The 13,788-nt window shown below is 45.9% G+C and overlaps 1 protein-coding gene across 6 annotated transcripts in view; it reads left to right on the top strand.

Moving 5' to 3' along the window:
• The window catches only part of RYR3 (ryanodine receptor 3), a 570,624-nt gene that overhangs the window by 453,796 nt on the left and 103,040 nt on the right, over nt 1-13,788 (top strand). For all 6 annotated transcript variants that reach the window (XM_082452325.1, XM_082452326.1, XM_082452324.1 and 3 more), the window contains 5 exons: nt 839-1,059; nt 4,720-4,810; nt 6,486-6,626; nt 7,968-8,131; nt 10,351-10,429. In XM_082452325.1, coding sequence (XP_082308451.1) covers nt 839-1,059; nt 4,720-4,810; nt 6,486-6,626; nt 7,968-8,131; nt 10,351-10,429 — 696 coding nt within the window. The remainder of the gene's footprint in view (nt 1-838; nt 1,060-4,719; nt 4,811-6,485; nt 6,627-7,967; nt 8,132-10,350; nt 10,430-13,788) is intronic.

The raw sequence follows: 13,788 nt of genomic DNA, 5'->3' as shown, positions 1-13,788 counted from the left end.
TGGACCTCAAGGTTTCTTTGGCAGTTCTGCACTTTTCAAAGATGGTAGTTAAGCATGCTTTGGCTATATTTAGTGTCACTAAGTGGGCCTTCCTTAAATCTAAGGAAGACCCACTTAGTGACACTAAATATAAATGAGCAAGAGATAACATTGTGCATGAGGATTACAGCAGAGTTTAAGAGGAGGCCCTTGATGTCTATTCCTTGTACACTTTTTCCCCATGCAGACTTATGTTCCCTTCAGTGATGTCTTCCCCTCATGCCAATTATCAGATTGCAAATTGGTCACAATGCTCAAAAATTAGGTGATGGGGGTCAGAGCTCCACTTCCTCTCTGTAAAATTGTCACACAACCAGTGAGTTTGAGAGCTTGCTCAGCTTGTAACCATTTACTAATCTCACGATCGCAAGAGGACAGCTTGTGAGTCTCCATAGGGTGAAAACAGAGCGAAAACCAGAATAATAATACAGTAGCCTGGCAGTTGGTCTTTGCACATATCAAGGGTGTTGGGTTAGACTGGTCATCAGCTGATTTTAATAAGCATTTAGGCTTCTTCTTTGAAGGGAACAGATGTTTGTGGACCATTTGGAATGAGTTAGCACCAGCTAGCCTTTGCTTTTCTTCTGTTTATTGTTTCTTTTAACCTGATTCTTTTTCATTTAAGATGCAAAAGAGAAATAGATCTCTTTAGACCAGGTAGAAAGTTGTTCAGTCTGTCACTGTGAAACACGCATATGTGTACACCTCCCCGCCCTGCTAGATGAGAGCTCAGTACAGGGGGAATCCTGGCTCTGTCTTTCCCAGGAGACTAATCAGCGTCTCAATCTTCTTTCTTTAGGTTTCCCTCAGCACCACCGAGGCCGTGCTGGCCCTGAACAGGTACATATGTTCTGCCGTGCTCCCACTCCTCACGAGATGCGCCCCTCTCTTTGCTGGAACAGAGCACTACTCCTCTTTGATCGACTCTACGCTGCAGACAATATACAGGCTTTCCAAGGGCCGTTCCCTCACCAAAGCTCAGAGGGACACCATAGAGGAGTGTTTGCTGGCCATTTGCAAGTAAGTACCCGGTCTTATGTGCTTCACTTCCGTGTACGCACCCACATCAGCTGCATTGAATGGTGTAACCCAAAACCTGGTGAATCTAGTCTGAGGATATGCTCAGACTCTAAGGATATGCTCGGTCCCCTACTTGCTACAGGCTCTTTTTTCTTTTTTTTAAATTTTTATTGAAATATAGTCGATTTACAATGTTGTGTTAGTTTTGTATACAGCAAAGTGATTCAGGTATACATATATATATATACATATTCTTTTTTTAGATTCTTTTCCATTATATGTTAATACAAGATATTGAGTATAGTTCCCTGTGCTGTACAGTGGGTCCTTGTTGGTTATCTATTTTATATATATATATATATATATGTATGTATGTATGTTTTTTTTTTCCCACACTATTTTTTAAATATTTATTTATTTATTTATTTTTGGCTGTGTTGGGTCTTCGTTTCTGTGCGAGGGCTTTCTCTAGCTGCGGCAAGCGGGGGCCACTCTTCATCGCGGTGTGCGGGCCTCTCACTATCGCGGCCTCTCTTGTTGCGGAGCACAGGCTCCAGACGCGCAGGCTCAGTAGTTGTGGCTCACGGGCCTAGTTGCTCCGCGGCATGTGGGATCTTCCCAGACCAGGGCTCGAACCCGTCTCCCCTGCATTGGCAGGCAGATTCTTAACCACTGAGCCACCAGGGAAGCCCTGTATGTATATTTTAATCCGAAACTTCTGATTTATCCCACAGGTTCTTTCTGATCGCCTCTCCTTTGAGGCTTATCTCTCGCTCTGGGGAAGTGAGGCCGACAGCTCGGGCTGTAGCCTTTAGGGCTGGTGAACCAGGAGATGAGACCGATTTTCAGGCCTGAAGTATTTTGAACTAATAAGAACTGAAAGGACTGACCAGTTGTTTATTTCTAGGCAGACCTAGCCCCCTACCGCATATAAGAAATAATGCTTTAGTTCTAAAATAGAGCCAGAAGCAGATTTTCCTATTCTGAATGAGTGGACCTTTACACAGAGGCCAGACTGTAAAAGTGTCAATCAAACAACCTACTCTAGGCCTCACAAGGCCTGAAACGAAGAAAAGAAGGCATCTCCAGTCCCCGTGGGGAATGAAGGGCAGTAGCTTTCACCGCTACAGATGAGCATCAGGGCCAAACAAGGAAGAAGGTAAAGTCACCCCCAAGAGGGGAGATTGTCAGGAAACTCCATCAGGACTGGTTGGGTCAAAGGAAGAAGGACTCTTCCCGTGGCGGGTCTCAGCAGCACAGTCTAGGACCAGGCTCTGCTGTTTAAGCCAGTGGCTTTCCACCTCAGCTATGTATTAGAATCACCTGGGAGCTACTAAATAAATACCCCAATGCCAGGCCACACCTCGGCCCAAAATATCAAAACCTTTAGGGCTGAGAGCCAGACCTCCAGCTTGTGAAGCTCCCCAGATGATGCCATGATGTAGCCAAGACCGAGAACCACTGCTGTAGGTTGTCCTGGAGTCAGGACCAGCAGGTGCCCCCTTTAGCGGCCAGCTGGGTCTGGTCCTGATTCTTGTTGAATGGGTTGTTTCCTAGTCACACAAGAGATGACTGCTCAGTGAGGGGCTAGGGCTGCCTAGAAAAAAGGAATTGGTCAGTACTTTTAGGACATCAAGTTAAAAGGCAGTCTCACATTTATATTTCAAATGTAACAATGGTCCTTCCATTTTAAATGCTTTATTAAAATTAACCTCTATCTGCTACCTTTCTATCATCTAAGGCCTACAGGCTTCAACTGCTTTAGGGACCAAACTGTGTCATGCACAATACTGTTTGCCTAGGGTGTGGAGTGGAAGGTGGGAGACCTCCACCCAGGCCCCATAGAAGGGGTTTCTCTCTGAGATCCTCTGCCAAAATCAGGCCCTATACCCTGACACCACTTCATTCATTCCAATGTTATTAGAACTGGCAGAGAATTAAGCTCATTTGAATACTGTTGGTCTTAGAAGAGAGACAAAGCTTGGTAAACACACTATAGGCCTCTAGGAATTAATAGAGTGACTAGGGTTTCCACGCTGCCACTTCAAAAGGAGAGACAAGAGCCCCGTTACTGGTGTACATGGGCTCCTACTTTTCTTCTGAGTAGTGGTCAAGGGAATAAACAGTGAGTCTGCACAGAAAGAAAGTCTTCTATCAGCATCGATTCTGTAATTGGCTGGTAGCCACATCGATCACAGCTATAGATCTTGTTCTACCTTTTGCTGGATCTGAACTCAACAGGTATCTTAGAAACCAAACCAAAAGTCCTGTCTCCCAGCATAAGGTGTTTCCTAGTTAAAAAAAAAAAAAAAGTCATGGCGAGACTGATGTTAGCGCAAATGTTTTTAAAGAATCAGATCAGACCTTGGGGAAATTAGAATTTTACATCAAACCAAAAATAGAGCTCACAGCCCTATACCTGTACTCCTAGGAGCTTCCCCACTCCTCCTCTTAACCATCTGAGCTCTAGAAACACAGACAAACTGACACTTACATAGATTTTTAATTTATTTTTAGTAAGTCAGGAATTAATCAAGTTAGAGATTTATTTTATTCCTTGATTTTATTCGTTAGTCAATCTAAGGTGATATTGCTAATTGGGTAAATGATGTAAAAAAAAATGAGGAACTTTATACGCTTATAATTACTACATTTAGAGACAAGTTTTTTTTTTTTTTTTTTGCTATATATTATGCCTGACCTCTTCAGGGCTTTTTATCGCAAGGCCAGCTCTACCAAAAGTTGTGAAACAGATGAACTTTGTTGTCTGTCTCCGTTCATGTCCATGCTTCTTGTTGTGGATGCCTCCAGGGCTTTCTTTCCTGGCATTTTTACATTCAACATCAGTTATTAACTTTGCCTCCATGGCTCTTAGGCATCTCTGAAAGGGGCTCATGGGCTGAACTTACGTGCCAAATTGTGTGTAAGTGTGTATTTTCACTGGGAAGAATCCAGAGGTTCCACTGGGTTTTGAAAGGTTTGGCAATCTGAAAATATAGGCTAAATCAGCGTTGCTTATCTCTCCTTTCTCTGTCTCAGAATTTACTTGCACCAAATACCAAGGCCATGAACGCTTTGATAATTTGATACATTGTTCTCTAATTACTCAATTTGCCTTTTAAAGGAGTTTTTTTGAGGACCGACCCTTAACCCAAAGAAATGATTTCAATAATGAGAATATCAGGGATCAGGTTGTAACTCAGAGCACGTCTCAGATCACACCAGAAGGTGGCCTCAGATCCCACCCGTGCAGCTGATCACCTCTAACTTCTTCCTTTGCAGAGTTCGGGAGGATGGTCGGTTCGTAGCAATGGCTCTAAAATCACCTGCACTTTCTTTCTGTTATAGACTTCTTTGCACATAATCAGTGGCTGTATTTTGAGTGTGCATCAACCCTAGGACATCTTGTCACATGGTGATTGGAATTTAACCTTGGGGATCTCAAGCCATGAGCCCACTCCCTCTTTCTGCATTTTAACTATACTCAGTTTTTAAAGTGTTTTATCATAGACTGTGGTTTATCCACGATCTTTTGACTTAGGAGCTAAGTGTTTTGAAGCTTAGCTCTAATATATGGTTATCGCTGAGTATTCCTTTCATTCCCTCTTCCTTATTTTTTTTTTCATCCTATCCTTTTGTTTTTCTTATTTCATACTGCAGTCACTTGAAGCCTTCCATGTTACAGCAACTCCTGCGACGTCTAGTTTTTGATGTACCGCAACTCAGTGAATACTGCAAAATGCCTCTTAAGGTAAACCTCTCTATTGTTACAGAAAAAACAGTCTATGGCCCAGGAAACTTGCCTTGTAAAACATGATCTTCACAACTGGGGGAGCAAAATACATCTTAAATGGGTTTTACTCCTTTAAGTTGATAGCCAACTAAATACAATCTCCAAAATCAAATCCCTTCTTGAGTGTCAAGGTTGGAAAGAGTAGTTCTGCTAGATTCATTAACTGCTCCAATTTTCCTTAATCGATTTCTACCAATTACTTGTTATTTAGCAGAGGTTAGTGAGGGCACTTGGATTCTGTACTTTCCTGCCCTAATTAGGTTTTCAGAATGTTTTTAATCTCAGAAAGCTTTGAAGGCCCTGTGATTCTTCATTTAGGTACAGAAAATAAAATGTCCCTTTTCTATTCCATACTGTGTTGTGCTTTTTTTTTTTCCTTCTGTAACAGGTCCTCTTTTTCACTTTTTTTTTTTTTTACTTCTTTTCACTTGTTTTATTAATGAAAAGTAAGGCCACGGAGCCCTCTCTTTGCCACCTGATTCCTGATTTTCTCACAAATTACCAATATTTCGTTGCTGGTGTAGGGAGCATCTGGGCCTGGGTAGAAGGACACCAGAATCAGCCCCCACACAGAGGGCAGTGTTTTTCATCTTTTACCTCTGAGGCACCTGCCATATTAGCATATTCAAAAGGGTCAGCAGTGGCCAGCCCAGTGATTTCAACAGAACTTTTCCCTCTTTTCAGAAATATCAATAGTTCACGCAAGGATTTCAAGAAGCATTTTACCGGGATAAACAGAATTCCCAGAAGCCTTTAGTTCATCCTCTTTCTCCACACCAGGCAGAAGACAGCTTGTATGATGTCAGAGATTCCACAGTCCTCCACGGGCTCATTCTTCTATCTAACCCTAACACTCCCAGTTTTCATCCCAAAAAATCCTTTAGCTAAAAACCACAGTTTTTACAGTTCAACCTGGCATTGCTTCCTTGGCAGACCTGTGCCGTCAGCTGGATTCTGGCTCCCAAAGAAACATCATCGATAGCCCTCAATAAGCTCACCTTTACCCCTTAGATCAGAGGGATTTTTCTTGGAGGATGTGGATCCCGCCGGCTGAGATGGGACCATTGGCAGTGTACGTGTGCCCTCTATTGGCCATGTGGGGAACTGCTGCAACATGGCTGGACCATCAGAAGGCTCAAGAGAAAGGCAGGGAAGCCAGGGGCAGTAATCAACGCTGAGAAAATCTGCAGACCCACAGCCTAGTCCCCACCCTCCCCTCCCCATGTCAGCATTACCAGGATCTCCCAGATTTGTTATAAGCAAAGATCTCAGAAGAAATTCTCCCCATCCCTGACTGCCTGGAACAGCACACGGTGACTACTTCCGGAGGGTAGCATTTTCTCAGTAGGAGGAGACACAGTTCCTCTCCATTTTCCAGGAAATGTGAGGGATGAGTTAGGAGGCACAAGAATTAATCAGGTAGATTCCGTTCAGGCTGGAGCTCGTTAGGCACAAGAGCAGACCGTTCCCAGTGGCGTTTGGGGACCTCTCTGTAGATAACCGAACTGTTTCCATTGTTGGTTTCACTCTCCTGACGGGTGTGTGCTGTTTTCTTTTCCCCTGTGTGCTGTTGATACCTGTGGATTCATCTCTGCCCCACCGCACTGGTGCACATCTGTTCTCAACCTCCCAGCTTCTGACAAATCACTACGAACAGTGCTGGAAGTATTACTGTCTGCCGTCAGGCTGGGGGAGCTACGGTCTGGCTGTGGAAGATGAGCTGCATCTGACAGAGAAGCTCTTCTGGGGGATTCTTGACTCCCTTGCCCATAAGGTAATGGCAGTGCTTCCTGAACAAAGAAGGGGGGTTGCCCAACCTCGGTGATACAACCGCCTGCACGTAAGAATAGCTGATACCTAGTCAGCCTCTATCTACCATGTGCCCAGAACTGTGCCAGGCACTTCACAAGCGGATCGCATTCATTACCCCAACTCTCTCGAGTAGGAGCTAGCCCGACCCTCATTTGACAGGTGAGAGAAAGAGCAGTTGATGACTTGCCAGACTCACAAAGCTAATATATGGAAGGGCAACTTCCAGAGTGAATCACAGAGATATTTCCTGGTTCCAGTATTAATGACTTACTCCGCCCCCATTCCTTCAAGAATGCTATGCTATGTTGTGTGGCCCTGGTTAGCTGGCCTTCACCAAGTTGAAGCCTAGAGAAGTCCTAGCGTCTGCCCTGATGCAGGGACGTGGGATTCCCAGGAGACCTTACACCATTCAGGCGAGGTGCTTCCCAGCCACTGAGGAGAAGGAGCTTGAGGGAGGATGCGGGCCCCTGAATCCCAGGCCTTCCTGTGTAGTCTGATTGGATTACAGCCCCGACCTGCAGGCAGCCTCACACCTGCCTCCCCTTCCCTTACCCCAGATATAGACTTGTGACGTCACCAGCTTTAGACAAGATCGGGAACATTCAGGGTGGTAGGGCCATAGACAGGTCATCAGCTTTAAAGGTAGAAAATGAGAAGTTTTTCGGGTTTTCATACAGAAGTCTGGAGCAGGTGTACAGCTGCAGTCTGGTGTTTACCTACACTTACATGATCTTCACTCCTATCTTCCTTTGGTCTAGTACAAGCAGATCAAAGGTTGTCCCTCACCTGACATGTTTTAGCTGAGATTCCTTCCTGGCCGGGTTCAGGAGAGAATGTCTATGATACAGAGCAGTCTGCTGATGGTGTCAGCATATGACCCGCATCAGCTACCGAGGGAGCCAGCAAAGCTGCTGTGCCCTCCCTAGGCACAGGCTGGGTCACTTTCTATAACCATCTATGGCCAACAAGTTTGTAGACTCTGTTGGCCTAGTGAGAACCACTTTAACCTTTAGATATTCCTGCAATTAGCTAGTTAGGAGATATTGATTTAAACCTTGATTTAAGGTTTCTCAACCTACAGCAAACGGTGACTTGAAGGCTTTACAGATTGTCACTTTTCTGTGACAAGGATGCCTCAGTTTCCACCAGAATGTATTACAGGCCTTACATGTTCCCCATTTTGGTTAACCTGGGCAAATGCACGTGTTTTTTTTTTTTCTTCCCAGCTAATCGGTGAGTGGTTCTGCCTGGTGGGCTATGGTTTTGTTGTGTGTGCTAACGTGGTCTTTGTCTTTCCTCACAGAGGTATGACCCAGATCTTTTCCGAATGGCCCTGCCCTGTCTCAGTGCTATAGCTGGGGCCTTGCCACCAGACTATGTAGATACCAGAATCTCAGCCACATTGGAGAAACAGATCTCAGTGGACGCAGATGGCAACTTTGACCCCAAGCCTATCAACACCATGAAGTGAGTCCAGAATCATCTCTAAGCTGGTCCTAGATTTTGCCCCGTGGCCAGTGTTTCTCTTTCAGAAGGTAGCCAGAAAATTAAGCTTCCCTCCCTTCCCTCCTGCCAACATGGTTTATCATGTCCCTTCACACTACGAGTCACATTAGGTGCTAGATTTTGTCCTCACCTCCTGAAAGATTAATCCATCCATATCTGATTATATGCTGTATTATTATATTCTGGGCTATTTTTTTGGAGGGTGGGGTTGGTTTATTTATTATAAGAGGTAGATGCTCTCCACATATGTCACCTGAGGCACCACAAGAACCCTGACAAATGATGCAATTAATTTATTAATGAGTTTTTTGACGAAATCTTTGCTCTTTGTGAATTAGGCCTGTACAGTACTAATAACATCATACATCAAAACATCTCCATAAATAACACTCAGCTGAGCTCCAGCAGGACTTCAGGGTGTGAGGGCAGAACAACATGGGGTCCTTATTTGAGCCACTGGACCTGCTCTTTGCCAACGGATGCTGGATCTTTGGAAAAGCTCTACAGTAGCGCTTTTTCATTTCTCCCCCTGATTCTCCAGCATTCCTCACTGGTGATGATTAGGCCACGGACAAAGTATTAGACAAGATCTGCTCAATTTTGACTTTGGCGGTATGGCCCCAATTATGATTATGGGTCGTGGGGCATACAGGCTTCATCTCCAGCTGCAATTTCAATGAAAAGCTCCAAAACTGCTGTAGAATGAGCAGGGAAAAGAAGGCATGCCCTGTGAGCCCCTTGGACTTATGTTTTATGGCAGTAGTTCTCAGATGAGAGCCATAGCCTGAGCCCTTCCCCGGAGCTGTCAGCTTGTGATAACATATAAAATTCATCTTTGGGAAAATTAAATACATATTCCATCAGCAGAGCCTTGAGCTGAGCAGATGGTGGGAAACAGAATTGAACGTGCTGTAAGGAAGAGGTAACGGGTGTGGTGAGCCTTCAAGCTAAGGCCAAAGGGAAGGCAGGTATTGATTTGGAGAACTTGGCCCTATGAAAACGTGAGTGTGCTGAAGGGGGACAAAAGGTGTGATCACTTGGACGCTTTTATAAACATCATGAGACAGTGCGGTACTCTAGCAATGGTGTGCTAATGATGACTCATTCGGTGTTTTTTTGAGAGTTCTGATTTCTTCAAATAGACCTCTGACATCAGTATGGCTCTTTGAGTACTGTGAATAATGGAAACTGTGACCAAAATGTAAACAGAAAAGGGCCTTATTGCAAGGATGTGGGGTCATTATTAAAACCTAGTGAAAGGCTGATTAAGCAGGCCTCAGCAAGGGCCGGAACTAAGGCAGAGTGACCAGATGGACATTCTCCAGGTGTCCAAATTAGATGAGTCACCCTGAAGAGTTTGCTGTCCTGGTCTCACTCAACTCAGGATTCACATTCCAAGTTCCCTGGTGGTCTAGTGGTTAGGATTCAGCGCTTTCACTGCTGCGGCCCAGGTTCAATCCCTGGTTGGGAAACTGAGCTCCTACAAGCTGTGCAGTGCGGCCAAAAAAAAGAAAGATTCAAATTCCAGGAAGAGTGAGTCAGACTGGCCTCGTCAGAGCCAATCCTCAGAGACAGTTCACATAAGACTGCACGCAAGTCAGGAAGACTTATTCCTTAAAGCAAAGTGGAGGCGTATTGCCAACAGAAGGGGCAAAAGCTGCAGGGCTAACAGAAGTGATAGGTGTGTCTACTGGGTTGCCATGATTCTAGTATTTAAACATGAATCACCAAACCCCAAAATGTAGACAAGCACTATTTTGTATCATTTGGTCCTGTAGCTACCCACTTCTGCCATCCGCAGATCAGAGTTGTGAGATGGCAGGACAGTGTCTTTGGATGAAGGGATTCTCACGGTCTAACCCGGACAGGTCTGGCCCAGGAGCCAAAGTGGTTCTTAGGGGCCAAGGGAACCCAGAGCAGCTGGAGGGAGGCCACCTGTGAAGCAGAGGCTGCTGCAGAGACGCCCTCTGATTAGCCATGGGTGTGTCTGTGACCTGGTCCTGGATATGCTTTGAGCTTAGGAAGGTCACTGCGTCTGGGGTCCAACTTCAAATCTGGGGTTAGCTGGTCGATCACATGCAACTTCTGATGGCCGATTGTTAGCTCTGGCCATCTTTTCGGCACATGTGACTGAAGTGCTTGGGGAGGTTGTAATTTTATTTTTTCCCCTCATTTCACAGTTTCTCCTTGCCTGAAAAGTTGGAATACATCGTCACCAAGTATGCTGAGTACTCACATGATAAATGGGCCTGTGATAAGGTAGGGATCATCACCAACCGACAATTGTCAGGGGAAAAAAACAAAGCAAAACAACAGCCCAAGAACATGAAAGGGTCCAATCCTGGGAGTCGGCCTGACTTGTCTTAAGTGACAGACTCGCCATGCCAGCGGCATTCATTATTTCTGAGCGGCGATTTCCCAGGGTTGGTGGAGATCGGAGAAATGGGTGGGGGCAGTTGCTGACGCGGCTTTTTGTGTCTCTCAAGAAAATGATCGCTTCTGGGAGTGTTAATGTCTCTCTTCACGTTGCGTTTCCTGGAGTCGGCGCCCAAGCACATGCTTGCGTGTGTTTGACATAAAGGCTTAACGTGGGGCCGGAGGCTTTTATTAAATGTTTCCTTTGAATGTAGTGTCGGAAAAGGGAAAATTGAATGGAAAGCTTTACCTTTGCATTTTGCCAGCAAGCTGAATTTTATTCTAGGGAGGACACACGGCTTCCTGTGGCGGGCAGTGCTGGAACTTCCAGACCCTCCCTTATTAGTAAGCCTGTCCAGCTGGTGTTTAAAATTCTTCACCACATGAGGTCAGGCTGCTAATAAGTTTAATTGCTCTGTCAGCCCTTTAATGCTGGCAGGCACATGGGGAGGAATGCCAAAGACATCTCGGAGTCCTGTGGGCAGCCAGTTAAGCACTGGGCCTTTGCCCAGCTGCAGCTTACACCCCGTAACGGTGGACTTATCTCCACAGCAAGGCCGCAGAAACCACCTGCCTGGATGCACGCTGGATGAGGGGCAGCTTGAAGCCCTGGCTCAGCCTCTGCTCTGATTCTTTCCTGAACCCCTGTTTAGAGCTCATGATGACACCAATCGTTGTATCTGTAGAATGGGCTAATACTCATGATTCTAGAGCAGAGGTTGGCATGCTTTTTCTATAAAGGGCCAGAGAGTAAACATTTTAGGCTTTGTGGGCCGGACAGTCTCCACTGCAACTACTCTTCTCTGCTGGTGTAGCACAAAAGCAGCCGATGACAACACATGAATCCATCGCAATATCCAATCCATCCCTAAGCCATGTGCCTTTTACCTCCTTAGTCGCTTTCGAACTTGAATGGTTCTGTCTGTGCCCATGCCTTGGTTTTAGTCTAAGCTGCTCTCATCTTTCACCCAGACGATGTGATAACCTTCTAACTAGTCTGCCCACGTGCACTTTCTCCAGTCTGTTCTTCACGCTGCAGGCAAGTGGTAGTTTCTGTATGCAAATTTGGTCAGATTCTCCCAAATGGGTCATGTTCTCCAACCCAGCCCCTTCTCCTTGTTAAAATCCCTTAATAACTTCCAACTCTTTTCATGTAAACGTCCAACTCCTTAAAATGGCCTGATAGGCCCTGCTTCATCTGGTCTCTGCTACCATCTCTAGCCTCATCTCTCCCTTCACCCTCTGCCCTCCAGCCACATCCCCTTCATTTAGGCTCGTTCTCTCTCTCTCTCTCTCTCTCTCTCTCTCAAGCGCACACACACATGCGCATAACACACACACACACACACACACACACACACACACACACACATACACACACACTCTACATATGCCTGAATCTGCCCCCTGTCTGAGCCAGGTACCCATCTGCACTCACACGTGTGAAAACACCATTCACCAATTCCTCCTTCAAAATCTGTCCAAGTGTGAATTCCTAGGACGCCTCTTTCCCAGATTTCTCAGTTATAGGCCCTCTTAGCACCTTGCTCTTTTCCCTCCCAGTATTTTTATAGCAGTCTTATATAGTTGGATTTGCAGCAGTTATACATTTATATATACCAGTTACCAACTGTGCATTTACTGGCATGGTATTTGATGAATCGCTCTCATCCACTAGCCTGGAAGCTTCAAGTTTGCTCACCCTTGCCAGGTGGGCGTTGATAATCTGACAGGAAAAGAGTATTTTCCCCTGCCCTCAAGGACCCCACAATCGGTGGGAAAAACCAAGTAAAGCAGCCATTATACATGTTGTGCCATGCTGTGATGGGCACGGGGTGAGAGCACACAGGAAGAGACCCCAGCCCAATAGGGAGGGTCCAGGAATGCTTCCTCGAGCTGCTGACACCTACAGGGTGTGATGAATGAGGGGCCATTGTTCAGGCACAGGGGAGCAAGTGCAATGCAGGCCCTGGAGGCAGCAGGTGCAGACCCCGAGAAGCAAGAGAGTGTGGTGGCTTTAGGGGAGCTTGGTTCAACATGTTGGGGTCACGGAGTAGGGCAGAGGAAGAAGGGCAGGACATGAGCCTAGAGGGCCAACAATATCTTCGCTGCAGCAGTAGAAGCCAGAAAGAATTTGGATTTTTACCATGATGGCAGCTGGGAATCAGAAATTTTTAAAGCAGCAGAGTGCCCTGAGCAGGGTATTTTATAAAAATCACTTGACAGTGGTGTAGAAAATGGAATCCGTGAGAGACGGCAAGACTGGAGCCAGGGAGACCGCATAGGAAGCCGTTGCAGTAATCCAGGTGACAGCTGATGGTGGCCTGAGCTAAAGCGCCGGCAGGAAAGTGAAGGAGGGGCAGACCAATAGGTCTGGGAGGTTGAACACACATGAGAGAGCGCAGAGATGGAAGATTCCCACATTTCTGGCTTGAAAAGTGAATGTAAGCTGGTGCTGTTCACGGAGATACAGGGAACTTGAGAGGAAGAGCCATTTAGAGAAGTGAAATTCCAGGTGCTGTTTCAGACCTGTTGAGAGGTACCTATGGCCATCCAAGCAGAGCTTAAATAGGTATGGAAGTTAGGAGAGAGATCTGGGCTGGAAATGCTGATTTGGGATTCATCCACTTAGGGACCATGGGCCTAGATTATATCCCCCAGGGACAGTGTTCCTTGGGAAGGGACAGAAACTTGAGAAACAGCCACAATAACAAGGGGACATTGGCAGAGGCTGAGAAAGAGCAGCCAGAAGTCTTTGGGCTGTGAGGTTATGGAAAACAGAGCCTTATTTATTTCTGTATCCACCATGCCTGGGACAGAGTTTGGCACCTACTGTCATAGGCATTCAACCGATGTTTGTTGCATGACTTTTGAAATTCTTAAACCTCTATGATTCTAGAAACATGCCTTGCTACAGCTTTGCTCTGGGGTTGGCGGGCAAGGGGTGCAAACCCTATCAGCCTCCTCCATGCCGTGGCCAGTAGGTCCAATACTCACAAGCCTTCAGCCTTGACGTCTGTCCTTGCCTGTGATTGTGACACATTGTGCTGAAAAGCATTGTCCTCAGGTATTTTGAAGCATACTTCTGTCTGTAGTGGGCCTGAAACACAAGCGAGTAAGTGGAGGGGACGGCAACTAAAACGAGAAGAAACAAAGGAGCAGGGTTCAAAATTCAGGGGGCAGAGAGCCTGACAGCCCAAAAG

The sequence above is a fragment of the Balaenoptera physalus genome (genome assembly GCF_965194825.1).
Source record: "Balaenoptera physalus genome assembly, chromosome: 2".
Lineage (NCBI taxonomy): Eukaryota > Metazoa > Chordata > Mammalia > Artiodactyla > Balaenopteridae > Balaenoptera > Balaenoptera physalus.
This window is presented reverse-complemented; position numbering and strand designations above follow the sequence as displayed.